The following is a 26747-nucleotide window of genomic DNA, read 5'->3' as shown; positions in this document are numbered from 1 at the left end:
TTGTCTAAAATGTATATGGATTTATTAGTTTCAACTTTATGCATATTCCAATACTATGTAATCCTTTTCAAAATGCATGGGCTAGGAGTCTAAAATTTAAATAATTACTGTCAAACCATCCCTCCAAAAAAATATTGCCTAAAATGTAGGAGTCTGCATCCCCTCATATTTCACTCTCTTAGGAAATTTAAATAATTATGGTCAAGGCAATCCTCCAAAAAAAGATTGTCTAAAATATATACGACTATCTTAGTTTCAGCTTTATCCATACTCCAAATACTATGTAATTTTTTCAAAAGGTAATGGCCAGGAGTCTGAAATTTAAATAATTATTGTCAAGATATCCCTCCAAAAAAGATTGTCTAAAATGTATACGACCTTATTAGTTTCAACTTTATGCATACTCCAATACTATGTAATCCTTTTCAAAGGTATTGGCTAGGAGTCCGAAATTTAAATAATTATTCTCAAGACATCTCTCCAAAAAAAGATTGTCTAGAATGTATACGAGCTTATTAGTTTCAACTTTACGCATATTTCAATACTATGTAATCCTTTTCCAAAGGTATTCGCTAGGAGTCTGAAATTTAAATAGTTATTGTCATGACATCCCTTCAAAAAAGACTTCTAAAAGGTAGGAGTCTGCATACCCTCAGATTTCATTCTCTTCAAAAGTTTGAATAAATATTGTCAAGACAATCCTCAAAAAAAAGATTGTCGAAAATGTATAGCAGTTCATTAGTTTCAACTTTATGCATACTCCAATACTATGTAATCCTTTTCAAGAGGTATTGGCTAGGAGTCTGAAATTTAAATAATTATTGTCATGACATCCCTTCAAAAAAAACCCAAAATGTACGAGTCTGCATCATCGCAGATTTCACTCTCTTCGGATATTTAAATAATTATTGTCCAGAAATTCCTCCAAAAATGAGATCGGTTAAAATGTATACAACTTTAATAGTTTCAACTTTATTCATACGCCAATACTATGTAATGCTTTTCAAAAGGGATTGGCTACTTATCTGAAATATAAATAATTATTTTCATGACCTCCCTCCAAAAAAAGATTGCCTAAAATGTAGGAGTCTGCATCCCCTCATATTTCACTCTCTTCAGAAATTTAAATAATTAATGTCAAGACAATCCTCAAAAAAAGATTGTCGAAAATGTATAGCAGTTCATTAGTTTCAACTTTATGCATACTTCAATACTATGTAATCCTTTTCGAAAGGTATTGACTAGGAGTCTGAAATTTAAATAACTACTGTAAACAACCCCCGCCCAAAAAAAAGATTGTCTGAAATGTAGGAGTCGGCATCCCCTAAAATTTCACTCTCCTTGGAAATTTAAATTATTATTGTCAAGACATTCCTTCAAAAAAGATTGTCCAAAATGTATACGACTTTAATAGTTTCAACTTTATGCATACTCCAATACTATGTAATCATTTTCAACCCCTTTGATTTCACTCTTTTCGGAAATTTAAATAATTATTGTTAAGACATTGTTCAAAACAAAAGATTGTCTAAAATATATACGACTTTATTAGTTTGAACTTTATGCATACTCAAATACAATGTAATCCTTTTCAAAAAGTATTGCCTAAGAGTCTGAAATTCATATAATTATTGGCAAGTCATCCCTCACAAAAAAAGATTGTCTAAAATGTATACGACTTTATTAGTTTCAACGTTATATATGCTCTAATACTATGTAATCCTTTTCAAAAGGTATTTGCTAAGAGTCTGAAATTTCAATAATTTTTTTCATGACACCCCATTAAAAAAGATTTCCTAAAATGTAGGAGTCTGCATCACCTTAGATCTCACTCTCTTCGGAAATTTAAATAATTATTTTCAAGATATTCCTCCAAAAAACTGATTGTCTAAAATATATACGACTTTATTAGTTTCAACTTTATGTATACTCCAATACTATGTAATCCTTATCAAAAGATATAGGCTAAGAGTCTGAAATTTAAATAATTATTGTCATGAAATCCCTCCAAAAAAGATGGCCTAAAATATAGGAGTCTGTATCCCCTCAGATTTCACTCTCTTCGGAAATTTAGATAATTATTGTCACGACATTCCTCCAAAAAAAGATTGTCTAAAATGTATACGACTCTATTAGTTTCAACTTATTGCATACCCCAATTCTATGTAATCCCTTTGAAAAGGTATTGGCTAGGAGTCTGAAATTTAAATAATTATTGTCAAGACATCCCTCCAAAAACAGATTGCCTAAAATGTAGGATTCTCGATCCTCTCAGATTTTCCTCTCTTCGGAATTTAAATAATTATTGTCAAGATATTCCTCCAAAAAGATTTCCTAAAATTTAGGAGTCTGCATCCCCCCCCCCCGATTTCACTTTCTTCGGAAATTAAAAATTTATTGTCCAGACATTCCTGCTAAGAAAAAGATTGTCTAAAATGTACACGACTTTAGTAGTTTCAATTTTATGCATACTCCAATACTAAATCCATTTCAAAAGGTATTGGCTAGAAGTCTGAAATTTAAATAAAGAGGGGGCAAAAAGCTGGGGGCAGGGATATTGGGGCCCTTGAAGGTTGGGTCATTGACGACCAAGGGCTGTCGTATCATTACCTAAAATGTATACGAGTTTATTAGTTTCTACTTTATGCATACTCCAGTACTAAACATTCGGAAATTCAATGTGTGTGGTAAGATGTATTAATAGGATACTACTCATTTCATCTAAATGTTAATTCATAAGGTGATATGAGAGGTTTTTAGTCAATATATTTCTAGGAACAATTTATTAGAATCGACTGCTAGTTCAGTTGACTAGCTCGTCATTCTTTCATCCTTAGGAGTCCCCAGTTCATATCTTACACCAGTGAAATATTTCTGAAATCACTGGGAAATGCTTAGCGAACATCAATTCAATTCAATTCAATTCCAATTTATTCGAATAAAAACATAACACAAACATTAATAACAATAAAGATCCTAGAAGATAACTTGTTAAGGACCAAGAGAAAAAAAGTTAAAGTAACACTGAAAGAGAAAAAAAAAAATAGAAGAATAAAACATGGCTAATTAGAGCAAATTGGTTAAAAATGGAAATATTAAATTATACCATCAAGTTTTGTTACATTTTTATACAACTTGCAGAAACTTGTGGCTAGTTCAACACTGGAGGGAATTTTGTTCCATTGAATAATAGATTTGTAAATGGGAGATTGCTGGGCAGCACTAGAAACGCATTTAGGAATTTTAAAGGCTCTATTGGATGAACGGAGACAGTGGGCTTCCGAATTATTAATATTATAATAGGTTAGGAGTTGAGGTGGAAGATTATTGTGGAAAGCAGAGTAAGCAAGCGATAAATTTAGTTTTTGTATGATTTGATCAAGTGGAGCTATGCCAAAATCTGAATACAAATCACGAGTTGGATATAGACGGGGAAGCCGAAAAACTGCTTTAATGGCGCGGTTTTGGGCAAATTTGAGTTTTTTAATGAAGGACCGTTTTGTATTTCCCCAAACTGATCCGCAATAATAAAGGTAAGGAAAAATAAAGGAATAATAGAGGGTAACTAGGATGTCAGGAGGAAGAAAATAATTCACACGGTTAATCATAGCTACTTGTCTCAAAATTATTGCTGTTATGTAAGAAATATGATTAGAGAATGACAAGCATGAGTCAATAAATACACCAAGAAACTTGGCAACCTCCACTTGTGGGAGGATGTCGGAGGAGTACCTGAGACCAAGAGCAGGTTGAATAACGTCTTTGTTGTAGGGGGTTCTGAATAACACTATTTGACTTTTTTTGCTATTAATGGTCATGTTATTCGTAAGGCACCACGCCTGGACTCTGTTCAGAAGGACTTGGGCAGAGGTTATTGCCAATGGTAGATTGGTGCCAGTGATGAAGAAGTTGCTGTCATCAGCAAATAATACAGGATACACTGAAGGGCCCAGGTCTATAACAAGATCATTGATATACAGGAGAAATAAAATAGGGCCTAGAACTGAGCCTTGCGGGACACCCCTCTGAACAGGTAAGGGCTGAGAGGATACTCCACCTAGGCTCACACTCTGTACCCTTCCAGATAGATAAGAATCAAACCAAGAGAGGGGAACACCACGAATACCGTAACTATTTAATTTACTTATTAAAATACAATGATCGACCATGTCAAAGGCCTTAGAAAAATCCAAAAATAAGCCCAATACAGTTTTTTTAAGGTCGAGTTGTGAGCGTATGAACTGTGTGGCGTCAATTAGAGCATGAGAAGTTGAGAAGTTCAGCCTAAAGCCATATTGGTGAGGAGAAATCAAGGATACGGAATGCTGACTGTCAAACAGAAAGGGAGACAGACGTCTGAAGATGATTCTCTCGAGGACTTTGGATATAACAGGAAGGATTGAGATTGGACGATAATTACCTATCTCAGTTGGATCGCCCTTTTTAAGAACTGGAATAACAATTGCTGACTTTAGTAAATCAGGGAAAACTCCGTGAGTTAAAGATAGGTTGGCAATATGCTTGATGGGCTCGTAGACAAAAGGAGATATGGTCTTCAGGAGCTTATTACTTAATCCAAGACAGTCAGGAGTAAAACTATTAGGGAGAGAACCGATGATTTGAAGTACCTAATTGCTATCAGTTGGGCAGAAAAACATGGATATAAAATTGAAGCAAGGGAATACAGCCTGTGAGGAGGAGCGGGAGTCAGTATGAGGAACATTCAAAAAATAATTATTAAATGCATCAGGTGCATGTAAAGGGTCAATTAATCTACCATTTGTGTCTTTAAGGCGAATAGGTATAGACTTTGATTTTCTATTTTTTGAAAGTATATCATTAATGGTGGACCATATCTTTTTCAGATTTCCTTTGCAATTGAGAATTTTTGTATAATAATAATTTTTCTTCGCTTCACGGATGAGTTTAGTGTATAAGTTTTTATAATGTTTATAATTAGATAGGTCAATATCACTACGGGTCTTACAGGCTAACTTATATAATTTGTTTTTACGATATGAGGAGACAATGAGGCTATGTGACATCCAGGGGCAAATAGGGATAGTTTTCCGGTTAGGTTTACGAATATGAAAAGTTGAATGGATAATCTTACTTAGCCTTTGCGCAAAACTATTTGTGGCAGAATTTACCTCTTGACAATTTAAGACATCGGACCAGTCAGTGGTTCTTAGGCAATCGATGAAATGGTTTATATTTGCAGAACTGTAGTTTCAAGTAGGTGTTGGGATATTAATTCTAGACCGTAGAGGTAGTGGTTGCGAAGGTAGAGACAAGTAAATAGTAAAATGGTCTGACAGATCCGAAAATACTATATTTGAGGACTGGTCATTTCCCTGGGACGTGGATAAAAAAATGTTGTCAATTAATGTTTAAGTTGATCTCACAGGATCGACTCTACTGGGGAAAAAAATTGTGGGTAGAAGACCACTCGCGGTTACCGATTCAAAAAAAGTGTCAGATTCAATATTATTACCAACATTGAGTAGGTTACAATTAAAGTCCCCAAGAACTATTGCCTTTTTATGGGGTAGGTTAATAAAATTAGAAAAATCATCAAACAGATTACAAAAACATGAGGTCGGAAATGGAGGAGGTTTATAAAATAAGGAGAGTATATAGGAATTTTGGCCGATAACTATGTTTACAATTATTGAATAAATACATCTGAGATTTAGTTGTGTAGAGAAAATAGATTTGCACTCTGATAGCCTGGTAAAATTTACATTCGAACGGATGTAAAGTGAGATACCACCAGAACACTTAGTCAATCTCCTGGGCATATGGATTATTTGGTAACCAGGGAGTAAAAAATCACTAGTGTCATCATTATCGGAAAGCCATGTCTCTGTTAATCCTATTACATCGAAAGGGCAGACACCATTAATTGAAATTAAATCTTTAAACTTGAGCCACTTATCCCGGATGCTTCTGATGTTGAAACAAAGAACATTAAGGGAATTATTATTTACTAGTTTTGGCTTCACATTAGTAGCAAAATCGAAAATATCAAGGTACATCAGATCATTATGCAATTTCTTTCGCAATAGTATAAAGAGTATGCCAGTCAAATTTTCTGAAATCATTGGAAGACGCTTAGCGAACATCTTAGATCATTACGCAATCTGTTTCACAATAGCATCAACAAAAGTTAAATCGCATTGCCCGGGTTTGTTCAGAGTTCAAATCTTAAATCTATCAAGGGTAAGGAAATCAATCGTGTTTGCACAACTAAGCCATTGTACTACTTAAGGATAGACAGTGACATTCAGGAGCGCCTGACCTTGATAAAGTTCATAGGCTCTCAAAAATCCTTAGCCTTCATAGAGCTCTTTGGCCTTCAAAAGGAAATGAACTTGATAGGGTTCAGTGCTTCCTATGGCAGACGTATAATTAATTACATCATATCTACTCAAACCGACTACAGACAAAAGTATAAATATCTCGATTTTCAGGCCCCCTAATGCCCCCCGACACAAAACTTTACTTCAAGAGAAAAATTCTATTAATTTTTAAGCCGATCGGGCAGCCAAGACCAAACAAGCCTGTCTTCTTTCTATTAAATTCTTATTGTGAATAATGAACGATTTTCCACAATTGAGAAATCTTGCCCCTTGTACTGCACAGATCACGTTATTTCCATTGATATATTTGTTAAATCTTTCGACTTCTACAAGAAAAATTATAAAATCAAAATTTTGATTCGATACCATTGGCTACTTGAGTGCCCGGGGACAACAATCACTGATGCCCTCCAACCTCTTTGGACCCTTGAAAACAGCACTAGGACTGCCGATTTCCGATTGAATAAGAGCTCTCTCAAGTTTCTACTACCATCCTTTTCAGTGAGAGTTACCGGAAAGAAATATATGGGAGACCATCACTATTTCCAGTGCTTCAACAATGAATAAAGATAAATTAAATAGTTTAGCAATGTCGATTGAAAATGATTTACAGAACCAAAGCTTAGAAATATGTAAATTCTGGTATTTATATCCGGTGGTGTGAATTTGAAAATGCATTTTCAGCAGTTTCACAACATCTAGAGGGTCAAAACGTATATTAATGTAACCTCAAAATGAACAAATTGGACCATCAAATGAGACAAGATCAAGAGAACGACATGAGAAATGTAAATGTATGGGTGAAAGTGAGCAAACTAAACCATCAAAGTAACAAGACCAATCTGAGAAGCTAAGGCGAAGGGCATAGAGAAAATGTCTGAAGTAATGATGAATGCAAACGAAGAACAAAGAAATATGTAGTTAGATTACTCGCGAAAGCAAAAATTACAACGAGTCAAACAAAATTGAAGAACAAATATTTATGCAGTTAAAAGATAAGTGGAAGCGAGAATTATAACGACTCAAAAACAAAAATGAAGAACAAAAAATGTGATTACAAGACATGTGACAATGAGGATCAGAACAAATCTAAAATAAGAATAAACAAAAAAGATATGTAATTATAAAATATATGACAGCGAAAACAAAGAACTACTGCACTTAGCAGATAAGCAGCAGCGAGAATTACAAGTAACAGCAGGATTCAGACCTTGTCAAAAATGAAAGTGAAGAACAAAGAATTGTAGGATTAGCAGACACGCCAAAGCCAGCATCAGAACGTGTCAGAAATGAAAGTGAAGAACAAAGAATTGTGCTGTTAGAAGACAAGTGACAAAGATAATCAGAATGAGTCAAAATGAAAGTGAAGAAGAAAGAAATATTACGTTAGAAGAACAACGCCATCGCAATCTTCGCTGCTAACTAACTGTGGTGCAAAACACAGTAAAAACCAATAAAGATGCCGTAAGCTACTCCATTGTTAATTTCAAGTCTTTGGGACCCCTATAACGTCGCAAGGGTTCACTGTAGAGTCCTCTATTTTCCCGTAGGAAAAGTAGCCAAAAAAGGAGATTTATTTGGATGTTGCTGCCTGCTTGGTCGAATTGCGTTGCCATCTCCACAATTTTAAAATGAATTGGTTTGGCCTGTTAAAGTGCAGCAACTGCTCTCTAAAGAGTTCCACAAACAAATACAAAACTTGATCTCGCCTTTTACTTTAGCTTCATTCAACGTAAGCAATGATCTAATCATCAATAGTCGTAATATCTTGAACTTCAAAGTAGCTGTAAAAATTTATCATAAAATCAGTTTAGGGACACATCCATCACAGACCCCTGAAGATGATTTTGGACCACATTCATATGGCCAAATGTATTTTTTAGACCCCGATGATGCTGTTAAAGAACACCCTACATATCGTTTAGATTATGGAATCTCTCGTAACTCAATGGATCTCTTGGAAGAAATATTGCGAAACACAAACAGCTATGCTAAAGCCTACATGAAAATGCAAAAATTGGAGAATGATTTAATTCAACCTGTTGCTTCACTGGGGCAACAGCCTCGGATAGAAGACAAGTGACTATGAGAATCAATATATGAAAGCCTACCTCTTATATTATCCTGTCTTATATTATCAAATCTTACATGGTATTATCAAAATCTTGCAAGTTATTAACAAGATTTTGCATGGTATTATCAAAATCTTAAATAATATTAATAAAATATTTTCTGGTACTATTAAACCGTGTGTAATTTATCCAAACCTAACACGGTGCTATCAAAATCGTACCTGGTATTTTCAAGATCTTGCCAAGTATGACTAAAATCTTACATTGTATTATCAAAATCTTGTCTGATATTATCAAACAGCTTGTGTGACATTATCACAATCTTGCCTAGTATCACTAAAACTTGTCTAGTATTATTAAAATCTTGTAAAAGATTTAGACAGTACAAAACATGATTTTTATAGCATCAGGCTAAATTTTTATTGCATCGGACAAGTTTCGATATTACCAGAAAATATTTTGCTAATATCAGTTAAGATTTTGACAATACCAAGCAAGATTGTTTAATATCTTGGAAGATTTCGACAATGCCTAGTAGGATTTTAATAATATTAGAGAGGATTCTCATATAATCTAACAAGATTTTGATAGTAATAGACAAGATTTGGTAGCCCCGAGCAAGCTTTTGATAATGCAACGCAATATGTTTGATAATATCAGACAAGATTTTGATAACACTACGCCAAATTTTGGCAATAATTGGCAAGATTTTGATAATACCACACAAGATTTTTATGGCACCAGCCTAGATTTCGGTATCATACTAATTTTGATAATACCAGAAAATATTTTGTTAATTACATGTAGGATTTTGATAATGCTACTATATATTTCGCAATATCAAGCATGATTTTGATAATGCAAGGCAAGATGTACGATAATATCAGCCAAGATGTTGATAATACCACGTAAGGTTTTGGTAATAATTGGCAAAATTTTGATAATACAAGACAGTATTTTGATAGCACCATGTTATATTTCGATAATATCAAATAAGTTTTGAGAGTACCAAGAAAGTTTTGTTAATATCATTTAAGATTTTGATAATACCACGCAAGATTTTACTAATAACTTGCAAGTTTCTAATAATACCTTCTAAGATTTCGATAATAGCATAGGGAAATGTCATAATACATGACGAGATTTTGATAATACTAGAAAAGATTTGGTAACACCAGGCAAGACTTCGGTAATGCAACACTGGATGTTTGATAATATCAAACAAAATTTTGATAATACCACGCAAGATTTGGTAATACCTGGCAATAATTTGTTAACATCAGACACATAATTGATGGCACCATGCTAGATTTTGATAATACCAAGCAAGTTTTGATAGTGTCAGAACATAATTTGTTAATAAACTGCAAGATTTTGATAATACCATGTAAGATTTGATATTGCCAGAGAGAAGATTTTATAATGCTATACAAAATTTGGTAATACCAAGCAAAATTTTGATAGTGCAAGGCAAGATGTTTAATAATACCAGACCGCATTTTTTTTATACTAATACTAAATCCATAGAGATTTTGATATCACCATGGTAGATTTTGATAATATCAGACAAGTTTTGATAGTACCAGAACATATTCTATTAATAACAGGTAAGATTTCGATAATACCACGCAAGATTTTGATGGTGCAAGGCAATATGTTTAATAATATCAGACCAGATTTTGATAATACAACGCAAGATTTTAGTAATACTTGGCAAGATTTTAGTAATACCAAACACTATTTTGATAGTACCAAGCTAAATTTTGATAATATCAGAAAAGCTATGATAGTACTAGAAAATATTTTGTTAATTTCAGCTAAGATTTTTATAATACCACAGAGGATTCACATAATATCTGACAGAATTTTGATAATACTAGACAATATTTGGTAATACCAAGAAAAATTTTGATAATGCAACCAAAATGTTTGATAATATCAGACAAGATTTGATAATACCACGCAAGATTTTGGTAATATTTGGAAAGATTTTGATAAATCAAAAGAAATTTTGATATCACCATGCTAGATTTTGATAATTTCAGCCAAGTTTTGATAGTAACAGAAAATGTTTTTCTAATACTAGGTAAGATTTTGTTAATACCACACAACATTTAGATAGTGCAAGGTAGGATGTTTAATGATATTAGACCTGATTTTGATAATACAACGCAAGAATTTGGTAATACTTGGCAAGATTTTAATAATACCAGACACGTTTTTTATAGTACCAAGCTAGATTTTGATAATATCAGAAAAGCTATAATAGTACTAGAAAATATTTTGTTAATTTCAGTTAAGATTCTTATGATACCAGAGAGGATTCGCATAATATCTGACAAGGGTTTGATAATACTAGACAATATTTGGTAATACCAGGCAAAATTTTTATAATACAACCAAAATGTTTGATAATATCAGACAAGATTTGACAAAACCACGTAAGATTTTGGTAATACTTGGCAAGATTTTAATAATACTAGACACGATTTTGATAGTACCAAGCTAGATTTTGGTAATATCAGAAAAGCTATAATAGTACTAGAAAATATTTTGTTAATTTCAGCTAGGATTCTTATGATACCAGAGAGGATTGCATAATATCTGACAAGATTTTGATAATACTAGACAATATTTGGTAATGCCAGGAAAAATTTTTATAATGCAACCAAAATGCTTGATAATGTCAGACAAGATTTGACAAAACCACGCAAGATTTTGGTAATACTTGGAAGGACTTTGAAAATTCTATAGAGGTTTTTATGTCACAATGCTAGATTTTTATAATACCAGGCAAGTTTTGATAGTACCAGAAAATTTTTTATTGATACCAGGTAAGACTTTGATAATACCACAGAAGATTTTGTTAATAATTTGCAAGATTTGAATATACCCTGTAAGATTTTAATAGTACCAAAGAGGACTCTTATAATATCTGATCATGTTTTGATAATACTCGTTAAGATTTGATAAAATAAAATGCCCTAAAATAAAAGAATCATAACACCATGATGGAAAAGAATATTTTTAATGAAAGAATATCACATACAATATTTCATATCATTTATATCGTTGAATATCTTTGGATGTTTTGAATCCGTTCCATAAAATAATTCCTCATTTCCTGTCTTCACAGGGCTTCTCATACTTCGTAACCAGTACAATGTTTACTATCCAATTTTTGCCCATATATAATTTTTATCGTAGTTTCACATACAAACTAATTATGCGGTTAAGTTCAATGACTGCAACCGTTGGTACACTATCAATACACACTTTTAACGTTTGACAAACTTTTAAATTTTAATGTTGGTACACACTTTTAAAGATTGATTTTAACCACTTTGTTGTTATATTCGTTCATGATATTAACTGCCAACACCCTTTTTATTTTGCCTACGATTTAATTGTGTATTACTACGTTATTTTACATAGGCAACAGTTACAAAATGCATATAAATATGGCTTATGATATTGCTACAACAGTATGCCTGTCTTCTTCTTGTTTTCTTTTGAGTGCGAATACCAGAAAGATAATGATACGATTTATCAACGGGTAACGTGTTACCAGAAGCATACTCAAGAAGTTTTCCCTCGTTGTCAACTATTAGTTTTGGAAATGTATTAGTTTAGTATGGAAATTAGCTTCCCTGGAAGTGTTAATCTTGCATATTCACCATTACAACAGTTGAATATTTTCGGTACTCCAAAGAAGCTTAATTCCTCTCTTTTATGACAGTGCATGCATACATTTCCTATGGTTTATCCATTAAGGCTTGTTTTATAGTTCAGATATTTGTCTTTTTTTATTATTATTATTATTATTCATTTATTGACCGTCAAAAAAAGGTACAACAGACGTAGTAATCACTAAAGAAAACAAAAATAAAAAAAAAGAAAAAAAAGAAGGACACAAACACACATTGAAAATTCAAATACATGACAAAAAAAAAAACTCTTCATTACATTAATACGAACAATGATGCTAACGAAAGGATGATAAAAGTTTCTTTTAAAACGGGAGAGAGATTTATTAATACTAATATTATTATTATTATTATTATTATTCATTTAATACCCGTCAAAAAAAGGTACATATACGAAATAATCACTAAAATGACAAAAAAAAAATAGAGAGAGAAAAATTCATTACATGCATTACATTAATAAAAAAAAAACTATTGTGAACAAATTGGTGACCATGGATGATTAAAATTACTTTGAAAACGGGATAGAGATTTATTAATGCTAATATTAGGGTCAGCTAGCTTATACAAATGAATAATTTTACGGTTTCTTGTCCAAGGTACTTCGTCGATGTACTTCATCTACACTTTTACATTAAGGTATAGGAGTTTACTTTACCAATGCACTATTTGTACTAATCAAAAACGTATAATAAACGAAACAATACCAAGAATAGCAAATATTCTTTTACATCGAGTACCTGCTTAAAGTGATCACCCATTGGCACCCTAGAGAGAGGGGGATGAGCAAAAAAGGACAGAAACCGAGAAAGGTTCCTATATGTTTTGAGAAAAATATTGTTATTATTCTTTTTTTGGGGGGTGGGGGTGGGGGGTGGGGGGTACGGGCCATGGAGGGCCAGGGTCAGTTCAAAAAAGTTTTGAAATAAGATATCATTAATAAGTTGTTTCTTTTTTATATAAGTTTGTTTTCTTTCTTTTTTTTTGGGGGGGGGGGTAGGGGCATATACCACGGAGTGACACAGGCCACAGAGTGCCACGGACCATGACCCACGAGGGACGGAACATAAAGAGATAAACTTAGGGCGAAGGCAGTCCCCTTTATATTAGGAAGACCCTGTACATGAAATCCATAGTTGTACGAGAATGGCATAGGCTACAACCATCAGTTGTGCATAACCAGACAAAAAAAAAAACAAAAAAAAAAAACTATCAATTTTTACGAAGTCAGCGGTGTTTTGAAAAAGAGGGAAAAAGAAATAGGAAACGCAAGTCAATTGATGACAATGATCACTATTATCAAACAGTTCATGGTAATGAACTGTAGGTAAGGAGCAACCCGGCTCAATGGTAACCGGAACTCTAAAATACGAAATTTTGATACCAATAGATACATCAACAGAACGTCAAATCTTAATACTGATTTTCGACACTCATAATTTACTAAATTGAATCTTGCCTATTCAAAGGTATTTACCTAAGAAAACTTCTCTGATTTTAGAAAAAAAGGAGAAATATTCCCTAAAAGTCTTAGAACATTAATGAAAATAACCTTATGTGGGAGAATCTTTCCATGAAGGAAGTTTTCATAAGGGAAGGGACATTGCTCTGAAGGGGGCGCCGGATTTCCCAGCATTATTTAAAAAAAGATCAGAAATTAAATAAAAAAAAAAACAAGTTTTTCAACTGAAAGTAAGGAGCAACAACAAAACCTATAACGAACAGAAAATATTACGTATATGATTGGGTTCACCCGCTAGTCAATACCTCGCTCTTTAAGCCAAATTTTTTTTAGTACTTTCATAAGAGCTATTTATTCTAATTAACTGCCTTTGTGATTAAGCGGTCATTTTTAAAGAATTGGAACAAAATTCGAACTTTAGCTTAAGGAGCAAGGTATTGGCTAGGGGGCGAACCCCCTAATATACGTATAAAAATATAAGAATATAGAAGTTCGTTATGTAAGTTAATTTGTAAGTTACATATATTTATTACTAATAAAAACGTTCTTAAATAAAATTAAACAACTTTCGAGAAAGCCATTTAACCAAATAAAAGTAAAATTAATATGAAAATTTTGTTGTAATTATTCATGTACGGTTAGCCAAAATCAAAACTTGCATTAATTCAAAAACGTTCAAAAATTAAATAAAAATAACAAGTTTTTTTTAACTGAAAGTAAGGAACGGCGTTAAAACTTAAAACGAACAGAAATTATTTCGTATATGAAAGGGGCTGTCCCTTCCTCAACGCCTCGCTCTTTACGCTAAAGTTTGACTTTCTAACAACTCTATTTTTTTTTAAACAATAAAAAACTTTAGTGTAAAGAGCGAGGTGTTGAAGAGGGGACAGCCCCTTTCATATAAGGGATAATTTCTGTTCGTTTTAAGTTTTAACGTCGTTCCTTACTTTCAGTTAAAAAAAACTTGTTTTTTTTATTTAATTATCCTCAAGATGACGATAGTCTTGTCGTCATTATCCTCGAAATAATACAATCTAATTTAGTGGTTGGGTAACAAGTTAAAAGTTTTACCTTCAGCATCAACTGATTGAAGCGTCACATGGCAGTACCCACAAGTTCCCCCCTCTTTGTCACCGAGAATGTTACAAATTACACAGTCACGAACAGATAAACAACTAGAACTTTCTTCCACTTCAGGAATGTCAATCTCGGTGTCTATCATTTCAGCATCTGGGTCGATAGTTATTTCTTCTTCATCGGTATCTGGTAGCTCAGTTACCTGGAACAAATTTTACCACATTACCAGGGATGAAGCGTGGCTCTAAATTGTAATTATATTTAATGTTCTTGAATTCGAAGTTTATTGTTTAAATTTATTATATGACAACTACTGTCTTGTTTATAACAGACACTAAGATTTCCGTCTCATATGCAGAGAAGCGCATAAATCACTTTATTATTTTTAAATATAGTTTCTATTTTTGTAAATGGATACACCTCATTCAGTCTTTTTGTTTCAAATTTTAAATATTGGAATTTTCCGGTGATTTAATTTTATAGTCCTAAAAAAAAAAAAAAAAAAATCGAAATTCTGTTATTGAAAAAAATATATTATTTTGAAAGAATTAAGTGGCTTATAAGTCACCCTGTAAAAGCAGACTGAACTTTAATTACTTGGAACTATTGATTAACATGGTCAACTGAATAATTTTTTGTGATTATTTGCTCAACGTTTTCAATTTTTGTGTAAACAGATACTCCAGATAACATAAAATGCAGATAACGTTGAACTTGGGTGGCCAAGCTTTAGTCCAACATGTCAGGTTTAAAACTTGGTGTATTGGTCAATCTTGGCGTAACCGTACCTTTAAACAACTAAATATATAAGGTATGTGAAAGAATCAACAAGACATAAAAAGAAATTAGCCAGTGAAAAGTCCCATTGCCCCTCCCTTACACTACCTAAAAGTTTCAACTGCATCTTCTCAGCCATCCCCGAGACAGTGGAGATATGCTATTTTGATAGCCTGGATAAGCATCGTCTCCTTATGTTTATCTCTATATCTCTCCCTCAGTCAAAATCTTGAAATCCCCCCAACACCTATTGAAAGCTTAAGCTCAATATTCCTAGCCGCTCATGAGATATTGTGGATACCCTATATGTTTTAAGTTTACCCAAGACAAAAGAAATTTAGACCCCCCAAAACCCAAAATTTGAAGTCCCTTTACCCATCACTTCTTCCTTTTCCTTTACTGCCTAAAAGTTTCAACTCTATTCCCCGAGGTGTTCCCAAGGTATACTAAATACACTTTTTTGGCAATGAATATTGTCTTTTCATTTACTCCGCTACTTAACTGTGATACGATATAAATCCCGTAGGAGCTATAAACGTTACGGTGGATCAAAAACAAAATTGTTTAGTTCCTTTCCTCTCCCTCAAAACACAATTTGGCAACACCAAGTCCCACCCCTTCATTTTCCCAACCCTACCTAAAAGTTTCAAATTTATCGTCCCAGAAATACCGCAGATTTGTTATTTTGATGAGTCGGGGGAAAAAAAGCTAAAAAGCTTCTTTTTAGCCCTTTTGTGCCCTTTTTTATGGAAGACGTGCCCTGGACTGCCTTGGCCCAATGACTTACGACAATGAGTTTCAAACTAATCAAGGATAAACAGTTTTTAGGCCTATTTCTGAGTCCCCTAACCAGTCCCTCCTCTCCCTTCTACGACATACGCCTCATCGTATTGACAGAGTGAATGACCCCTGAAAGTTTCGAGCTAATCACACAACCAACCTCAAAGGAGCCTTTTTTCGATTATAAAACCAACGTGTAGGCATTTGGGAATTTGTAATATCCACCACAGTTCATGCCTCATGGGCATTGAGGTTCATGCCGTCCTTTGAGGCATATTTGTCAGAGCCTTCAACTATTTTGAACGAAATAGTTACTTAAAAACTCTGATCAAATGTTCTGGGGGTTACGGAGGGGGGGGGGATGGAAATACATAAGGCTGAATGAGGGAGGCTGCCTGTTCTTTAGTCACTTTTGACATGTAAAAATGAATACATTCTAAGACCACACTGGCTATACATGACGTATCAAACTCAAAAAGAGGAAAGGATATAACAAATGAAAAATCAAATCAAATAGGTGAGAAAACGAGGATTTTCTCAGCCAGTGGCAAATTATGAAGACGAAGAGCAAGCAAATATTTCGACAAGGAACTCCGTCAAGTCGCCCTCAGTGCTGAAAAAGAAAGAAAGAAACAAACAAACAAACAAATAAAATTTACCCTTTCGAAGTGAACCTAATAATAGCAGAATATATATCGAATAAAAAAACAGCAAAAATTAAATGAAAGAAAATTCACCAATTGGATTTAATAAGTATTCTTTGCCTGGCTATAGACATTGTCATTCTGTAACTTTGATTTTCATCAGATATGCGAATAGGTTGCCTTAAATTAGACTGGCGAAAATATTGATTGAGTCTTTTGAAATTAAGTTGTTATAAATTGGGCTTAAGGAAATATCTCCTGTGTCCCTATTTATAGCCAAATTCCTGTTTATATATTTTTTTTGTATCTCAATTGCCTCTTTAAATGATTGCGGTAGACTATTTACAGTAGATATTAAAGTCGCCTCCTTAAAAAGAACCAAATTTTCGGAATTTCAAAGATATGGAGGGCCAAAGCAAAATCAAATTTGTCGTTTTATTTTTGAATCTCAGGGACTTATCTATTGAAATTTTGTGTCAATGTAAACGTTCCCCTAGTTGTTGATGGTTCCTACCTATTTAAAATTTCCCACATGAACACGAGACTCTGAAGACACCACTACCCAGTATAGGGTCAGTCTTATGCTTTCTGGAGTTGAAAAAATTTTCAAATTTTTCTTCAGTTTTGAAACAAACAGAGCGATAAGGTTTTTTTTTTAATTTCACCAAGTTTATCGCTGAGTTTCGAGATTTATGGTAAAATGGTGAAATTTTTGTTTCCAATTGCCGGAATAACTGAATCAAGGGGGACGGGCTCCCTATTTTCCTGTTTTATCGTTTTCAATCGTCTAGCTCTGATATTTTCAATAAGGTTAATTGGTTAGCTATTAGTAGAGAGGGGGGGGGGTGCTACTCCCGTACTAACCACGTGGTTTATGGTTTTTGTCAGTGAGAATGAAAAAACATAATTTTTCTAACTTGAAAAAAAAGGAATTTTCTCACATTTATGGTTGTTTCTTGAACGGTTATGTGTGTTGGTCAATTTATTTGATGTTTTTCATGGATGTCAACAGCAATTCATGTCTGTTTTATGGTTTTTGTCAGTGAGAATTTGAAAAACAGGAACTTTCTCACTTTAATGGATGTCAACGGTAATTTATGTCTGTTTTATGGTATTTGTCAGTGAGAATGAAAAAACAGGAATTTTCTAACATTAATGAATGTCAACAGCAATTTATGTCTGTTTTATGGTTTTTGTCAGTGAGAATGAAAAAACAAAGAAACAATTCTCCAGGAATATATCCAAGTCATAAATACTTTGCCCCGGAAACAATTTTAAAACTTCGCCTAGAAACAATTCTCCAGGAATAGATCCAAGTCATTAATGTCTTTGCCTCAGAAACAATTCTACTGGTCGAACTCCAAAAGGTATTAATAAACATTGCCATGGAAACAATTCTCCAAGAAACATCTTAGCGATGAATAGATTAACACGGGAATCAGGTTTCTTAGTAATTTCAAATGTGACAGAGCAGAGATGCCGAAACAAAAGGAACAAGCTGAAATTGCGATTAGGGGTTATTTGGGCGAAACCGTTTTAGACATTTTAGGGAATTATTTCGGCGAGAACAGTTAGAGACATTTTAAAAGATGATTTTAAAAGATGATTTTAGAAGAGGATTTGAGGGTGAAACTCTGTGGTCGTTATGCTACAAAAGTTCCATTTGAACAGTGTTGTGAGGTCCTCTACCCAAATCTCAAAGGGCTCAGATCCCCCTACCCCAACCCCGAAGGAACCCACCGGTCCAAAAAGGTCCCCCGGGCTCCCAAAGGGCCACCCGGGCCCCCCAAAGGGCCCCCCCAGACCCCCGAAGGCCCTCCCTGGACCCCAAAAAGTCCCCACCCCATTTTTAATACTTTTTTAAGGCTTTATTTTATCTTTTCAGAACAAGTTATTTTCTTAATGTCCATCTTAAACCCATTTTATAAGTTGAAGTACCAATCCTTTCACCACAACTTTATACTATAAGGCTTTTCGAATACCCCAACATCAAGCAATAGTTTTCAAAAGACATTTCAGACCAAGTTCTTTTCTTAATGTTCCCTTCTAAACCCATTTTACAAGTTGAAGCATCCTTCCTTTTCACCCACAACTTTACTTTACAGCTTTTTGGATACCTCAACATCAAGAAATACCTTTCAAAGGGCATTTCAGAGCAAGTTCTTTTCTTAATGTCCCTTCTAAACCCATTTTACAAGTTGAAGCGTCCTTCCTTTTCACCAACAACTTTACTTTACAGCTTTTTGGATACCTTAACACTCAGAAATACCTTACAAAAGATATTTTAGAGCAAGTTCCTTTCTTAATGATCCTCCTAAACCCATTTTCCAACTTGAAGTACCCATCCTTTTCACCCAGAACTATACTTTACAGTTTTTGGATACCTCAACATCAAGAAATTCCTCTTAAAAGACATTTCAGATCAAGTTCCTTTCCTTTTGTTCCTTCTAAACCCATTTTCCAACTTGAAGTACTCATCTTTTTCACCCACAACTATACTTTACAGCTTTTTGGATATCTCAACACAAAGCAATACTTTTCAAAAGACATTTCAGAGCAACTTCCTTTCTTAATGTCCATCCTAAACCCATTTTCCAACTTGAAGTACTCATCATTCCTTTTCACCCACAACTTTACTTTACAGCTTTTTGGGTACCTCAACACCAAGAAATACTTTTCAAAAGACATTTCAGAGCAAGTTACATTCTTAATGTCCCTCCTAAACCCATTTTCCAAGTTGAAGTACTTACCTTTTTCTCCCGCAACTATACTTTGGAGCAGATTGGATACCTCAAAACGAAAAAATACTTTTAAAATCCTATTAGAGAGCAAGTTATATTCCTTGTGTCCCTCCTAAACCCATGTTCAACAGTGAAGTACTTATCTTTTTCATCAAAGCCTATACTTTACAGCTTTTTGGATACCTTAAAACCAAGAAATACTTTTCAAAGACCATTTCAGAGCAAGTTACTTTCTTAATGTCCCTCCTAAACCCATTTTCCAACGTGAAGTACTTATCTTTTTCAACCACAACTATACTTTACAGCTTTTAGGATACCTCAACACCAAGAAATACTTTTCATAAACCATTTCAGAGCAAGTTACTTTCTTAATGTCCCACCTAAACCCATTTCCCAAATTAAAGAACATCTCTTTTTCACACAAAACTATAATTAACAGCTTTTTTGGATACCTCAAAACCAATAAATACTTTTCAAAGACAATTTCAGAGCAAGTTACTTTCTTAATGTCCCTCCTAAACCCATTTTCAAACTTGAAGTACTTATCTTTTTCACCCACAACTATACTTTACAGCTTTTTGGATACCTCAACACCAATAAATAATTTTAAAGACCATTTCAGAGCAATTTACATTCTTAATGTCCCTCCTAAACCCATTTTCCAACTTGAAGTACTTATCTTTTTCACCCAAAACTATACTTTACAGCTTTTTGGATACCTCAACACCAAGAAATACTTTTCAAAGACCTTTTCAGAGCAAGTTCTTTTCTTAATGTTCCCTTCTAAACCCATTTTCCAACTTGAAGTACTTATCTTTTCACCCACAACTATACTTTACAGCTTTTTGGATACCCCAACACCAAGAAATACTTTTCAAAGACCATTTCAGAGCAAGTTACTTTCTGAATGTCCCTACTATACCCATTTTCCAACTTGAAGTACATATCTTTTTCACCCACAACTATAATTTAAAGCTTTTTGGATACCTCAACACCAAGAAATACTTTTCAAAGACCATTTCGGAGCAAGTTACTTTCTTAATGTTCCTCCTAAACCCATCTTCCAACTTTAATTACTTATCTTTTTCACCCACAACTATACTTTACAGCTTTTTGGATACCTCATCATCAAGAAATACTTTTCAAAGATCATTTCAGAGCAAGTTACTTTCTTAATGTCCCTCCTAAACCCAATTTCCGACTGGAAGTACTTATCTTTTTCACCCACAACTATACTTTACAGCTTTTTGGATACCTCAACACCAAGAAATACTTTTCAAAGACCATTTCAGAGCAAGTTACATTCTTAATGTCCCTCCTAAACTCATTTTCCAACTTGAAGTACTTATCTTTTCATCCCCTTCCACCCCCTTTAAGCAGCCCCTGAGAGTTTTCCCGGCGGATGATTTTAGCGAATTTTGCATATGTTGTTCAGCAATTTTTTTCTGAACATTTTAGTTTAAAAAAAGCTTCATAAATTTCAAAAATGTATATATCTATTTTTTCGCCCCCTTCCACCCCCGTTAAGCTGCCCCAGAAGGTGTTCATCTTTTTCACCCACAACTATACTTTACAGCTTTTTGGATACCTCAACACCAAGAAATACTTTTCAAAGACCAATTCAGAGCAAGTGACATTCTCAATGTCACTCCTAAACTTCTTTTCCAACTCGAAGTACATATCATTTTCAACTACAACTATACTTTACAGATTTTAGGATACCTCAACACCAAGAAATACTTTTCAAAGACCATTTCAGAGCAAGTTACTTTCTTATTGTCCCTCCTAAACCCATTTTTCAACTTGAAGTAGTTATCTTTTTCTCCCAGAACTAAACTTTGAAGATTTTTTGGATACATAAACACCAAGAAATACTTTTCAAAGACAATTTCAGAGCAGTTTAATTTATTAATGTCACTCCAAACCCAAGTTTCCAACTTGAAGTACTTATATTTTTAATGCTCAACTATACTTTATAGCTTTTTTGATACCTCATAAACAAGAAACAATTTTCAAATTAATATTAAGATAATGATTAGTTCTTAATATCACTCATGAACACAATTTACAACTTGAAATACTTTTCTTTTTCACACAAAACAATAATTTACATCTTTTTGGATACATAAAAACCAAGAAATACTTTTTAAAGAGCATTTTAGAGAACGATCCTATATTAATATAACTCATAAACACATTTTCAATGTTGAATGACTTATCTTTTTCACAAACAACTGTAATTTAAAGCTTTTTTGATGCCTAAAGTCCAAGAAATAATTTTCAAAGACCCTTTCAGAGCTCGATAATTTCTTAATGTCCCTCCTACACCCATTTTCCAACTTGAAGTACTTATCTATTTCAACCACAACTATTATTTACAGCTTTTTGGATGCCTCAACAGCAAGATTTACTTTTCATAGACCTTTTCAGAGCAAGTTACTTTCTTAATGTCCCTCCTAAACCCATTTTCCAACTTGAAGTACTTATCCTTTTCGACCTCAACTATTCCTTACAACTTTGTGGATACCTCAACACCAAGAAATACTTTTCAAAGACCATTTCAGAGCAAGTTACTTTCTTTAATGTCCCTCCTAAACCCATTTTCAAACTTGAAGTACCTATATTTTTCACCCACAACTTTACTTTACAGCTTTTTGGTTACCTAAACACCAAGAAATACTTTTCAAAAACAAATTCAGAACCAGTTATTTTTTAATATCCCTACGACACTCATTTCTAAGCATGAAGTGATTATTTTTTTCACCCATAACTGTACTTTACGGTTTTTTTCATACCTTAACACCAATTCATACTTTCCAAAGTACATTTCAGATACCGTTTATTCCTGGCTGTCAATCCTAAACCCTTGTTACAGCTTGAAGTACAAATTTTTTTCACACTAACGAATCATTTACAGCTTTGTTTATACCTCAAAACCATTAAATACAATACAACAAAAAATTCTTATAAATTTACAAACTTAATGTCACACCAAAACCCATTTTCAAACTTGAAGTACTTATCTTTTTCACTCAAAACTATACTTTACAGCCTTTCGGATGCCTCAACAACAAGAAAAAATTTTCAAAGACCATTTCAGAGCAAGTTTTATACTTTTTGTCCATTCTAAACCCATTTTCCAAGTTGAAGTTCTTATCTTTTTTACCCACAACTACACTTTACAGCTTTTCGGATACCTCAACACCAAGAAATACTTTTGAAAGACCATTTCAGAGCAAGTTGCTTTCTTAATGTCCCTCCTAAACCCATTTTCCAAGTTGAAGTACTTTTCCTTTTCACCCACAACTATACTTTACAGCTTTTTGGATACCTGAACACCAAGAAATACTTTTCAAAGAACATTTCAGAGCAAGTCAATTTCTTAATATCGCTCCTAAACCCATATTACAAATAGAAGTACTTATTTTTTTCACCCACAACCACACTTTGCAGCTTTTTGGATACCTCAACACCCAGAAATACTTTTCAAAGACAAGTTCAGAGCAAGTTACTTCCTTAATGTCCCTCCTAAACCCCTTTTTCAACTTTTTTCTTACCTAAACAACATGATATGTTTCTCGAAGTACATTTAAGAGCACGTTACTTTATTAAAGTCCCCCCCAAGCTAAATTTACAGATATTAGAACATATCCTTTTCACCCAAAACTAATCATTACAGCTTTTTGTATTCCTCAACAAAAATAACTATTTTTCGAATAACATTACTTAACCAGTTACTATTTGAATGTCCCTCCTAAACCCATTTTCCAACTTGAAGTACTTATCTTTTTCACCCACAACTATACTTTACAGCTTTTTGGATACCTCAACACCAAGAAATACTTTTAAAAGACCATATCAGAGCAAGTTACTTTCTTAATGTCCCTCCTAAACCCATTTTTCAACTTGAAGTACTTATCTTTTTCACCCACAACTATACTTTACACCTTTTTGGATACCTCAACACTAAGAAATACTTTTCAAAGACCATTTCAGAGAAATTTACATTCTTAATCTCCCTCCTAAACCCATTTCCAACTTGAAGTACTTATTTTTTTCACCCACAACTATACTTTACAACATTTTTGGATACCTCAACACCAATAAATACTTTTCAAAGACCATTTCAGAACAAGTTACATTCTTAATGTCCCTCCTAAACCCATTTTTCAACTTGAAGTACTTATCTTTTCACCCCCTTCCACCCCCTTCAAGCAACCCCAGAGAGTTTTCCCGGCGGGCGATGTTAGTAGATTTTGCATATGTTGTTCAGCAATTTTTTTCTGAACATTTTAGTGTAAAAAAAGCTTCCTAAATGTCAAAAATGTAAATACCTAATTTTTCACCCCCTTCCACCCCCTTTAAGCTGCCTCAGAAGGTTTTCATCTTTTTCACCCACAACTATACTTTACATACTTTTTTTTTACTACAATCAAAGATTAACTTTTCATTTCAATTATAATATCTTTATACTTTAATAATGTCACTCCTACACCCAATTACAAGCTTGAAGTAACTATATTTTTCACACAGAACTAAACTTTGTAGCTTTTTTGTATACCTTAAAACCAAGAAATACTTTTCAAGCATCATTTCAGAGCAAGTTGCTTTCTTAATGTCCCTACAAAGCTACATTTCCAACTTGAAAGACTTATTACTTTAGCCCGCAACTAAAGTTTGAACATTTTTTTGATACCTCAAAAACAAGAAATAATATTCAAATATCGTTTCAGAGCAAGTTACTTTCTTAATGTCCATTCAAACAACCTATTTAACCATGAAGTACTTATGTTTTTCATCCTCAACTATACCATACCGCTTGTAGGATACCTCAACTCCAATAAATTCTTTAAATAGTAAATTTATCATAAAGGGACGTTATAAAAGTCAATAAAAAACATCTGTTCAAAAATGAATTACTATACTTTTTGATCAAACAATCCACTTTGGTGCTTTTTGGATAAATCAACAGTAATAAATATATTTCAAAGACAATTTCATAGCAAGTTACTTTCTTAATGTCCCTCCTAAACTCATTTTCCAACTTGAAATACTGATGTTTCACACACAATAATACTTCACATATTATTGTATAAATCAAAACAAATAAATACTTATCAAATACCTTGTCATATCAAGTTACTTTCTTTATCTCCCTCCTTAACTCATTTTCCAACTTGTTGTACTTATCTTTTTCACCCACAACTATACTTTACAGCTTTTTTGATACCTAAACACCAAGAAATAGATTTCAAAGATCTTTTAAGAGCAAGTTACTTTCTTAATGTCCCTCCTAAACCCATTTTACATCTTGAAGTACTTATCTTTTTCCCCCACAACTATCAATTACAGCTTTTTTTATACCTCAACACCAAGAAATACTTTTCACAGAACATTTTAGAGCAAGTTACTTTCTTACAGTCCATCCAAACCCCATTTTCCAACTTGAATTACTTATCTTTTTCACCCACAACAATACTTTACAGCTTTTTGGATGCCTCATCACCAAGAAATACTTTTCAAAGACCATTTCAGAGCAAGTTACCTTCTTAATGTAACTCATAAACCCATTTTTCACCTTGCATTAATTATATTATTCACACACAATGATACCTTACAGCTTTTTTGATACCTCAACACCAAGAAATATTTTTCAAAGACCATTTCGGAGCTAGATACTTTCTTAATGTCCGTCCTAAACAAATTTTCAAACTTGAAGTACTTATCTTTTTCACCCACAACTATACTTTTCAGCTTTTTGGACACCTCAACCCCAAGAAATACTTTTCAAAGACCATTTAAGAGTAAGTTACTCTCTCAATGTCCCTCTTAAACCCATTTTCCAACTTGAAGTACATAACTCTTACACCCACAACTATACTTTGCAGCGTTTTGAATACCTTAATCTCCAGAAATACTTTTCAAAGACCATTTCAGAGCAAGTTACTTCTTTAATGTCTCTCCTAAACTCGTTTTTCGACTTTTTCCTAACATAATATCAATGAAAATTAGTTCTAAGAACTTTTTTTAGTAAGTAACTTACTTATTGTCCCTCATAAAACAAATTTCCAACTTGCTGAAAATTTCTCATTCAACCAAAACTATACTGTAAAGCTTTTTCTAAGCCTAAACACACAGACAAATTTTTCGAGGAACATGTCAGAAAAACTAGAAAACTTAATGAACATCCTCAACCCATATTCCAACTTGAAGTACTTATCTTTTTCACCCACAACTATACTTTACAGCTTTTTGGATACCTCAACACCAAGAAATACTTTTCAAAGACCATTTCAGAGTAAGTTACTTTCTTTATGTCCATCCTGAACCCATTTTTCAACCTGACCTACTGATCTACTTCTCCCTCAACTATAGTTTACATCTTTTTGGATACCTCAGCACCAAGAAATACCTTCAAATACTATTTCAGAGCAATTTGATATATTAATGTCCCTCCTAAACCCATTTCCAACTTGAAGTACTTATCTTTTTCACCCACAACTATACTTTACAGCTTTTTTGGATACCTCAACACCAAGAAATACTTTTCAAAGACCATTTCAGAGCAAGTTACTCTCTTAATTTCCCTCCTCCACCCATTTTCCAACTTGAAGTACTTATCTTTTAACCCCCGTCGATCCCCGTTTATCCACCCCTGAGAGTTTTAAAGTCAGGTGATTTTATCAAAGTTTTGATATGTTGTTAAGCAATTTTTTTCTTAACATTTTATTGTAAAAAAAGATTACTAAATTTAAAAAAAGTATATATCTAATTTTTCACCCCCTTCCACCCCCTTTCAGCTGCCTCAGAAGGTTTTCATCTTTTTCAACCACAACTATACTCTACAGCTTTTTGGATACCTCAACACCAATAAAAAAATTTCAAATAACATTTCAGAGAAAGTTACATTCTTAATTTAACTCCTAAACCTATTTTCCAACTTGAAGTACTTATCTTTTCACCCCCTTCGACCCCCTTTAAGCAGCCCCTGAGAGTTTTCCCGGCGGACGATTTTAGCTGATTTTGGATATGTTGTTCAACAATTTGTTTCTGAACATTTTAGTGTATAAAAAGCTTCCTAAATGTCAAAAATGTAAATACCTAATTTTTCACCCCTTCCACCCC

The 26747-nt window shown here is 33.4% G+C and overlaps 1 protein-coding gene across 1 annotated transcript in view; it reads right to left on the bottom strand.

The window, feature by feature from the left end:
• The window catches only part of LOC148939419 (uncharacterized), a 353303-nt gene that overhangs the window by 11235 nt on the left and 315321 nt on the right, over positions 1-26747 (bottom strand). The window contains exon 9 of the mRNA XM_089106560.1: positions 14675-14882. Coding sequence (XP_088962686.1) covers positions 14675-14882 — 208 coding nt within the window. The remainder of the gene's footprint in view (positions 1-14674; positions 14883-26747) is intronic.

The sequence above is a fragment of the Artemia sp. Qi Xiang Cuo genome, chromosome 21 (genome assembly GCF_049724085.1).
Source record: "Artemia sp. Qi Xiang Cuo chromosome 21, ASM4972408v1, whole genome shotgun sequence".
NCBI lineage: Eukaryota > Metazoa > Arthropoda > Branchiopoda > Anostraca > Artemiidae > Artemia > Artemia sp. Qi Xiang Cuo.
Note: the sequence above shows the minus strand (reverse complement) of the source record. Positions and strands in the feature narration are given on the sequence as shown.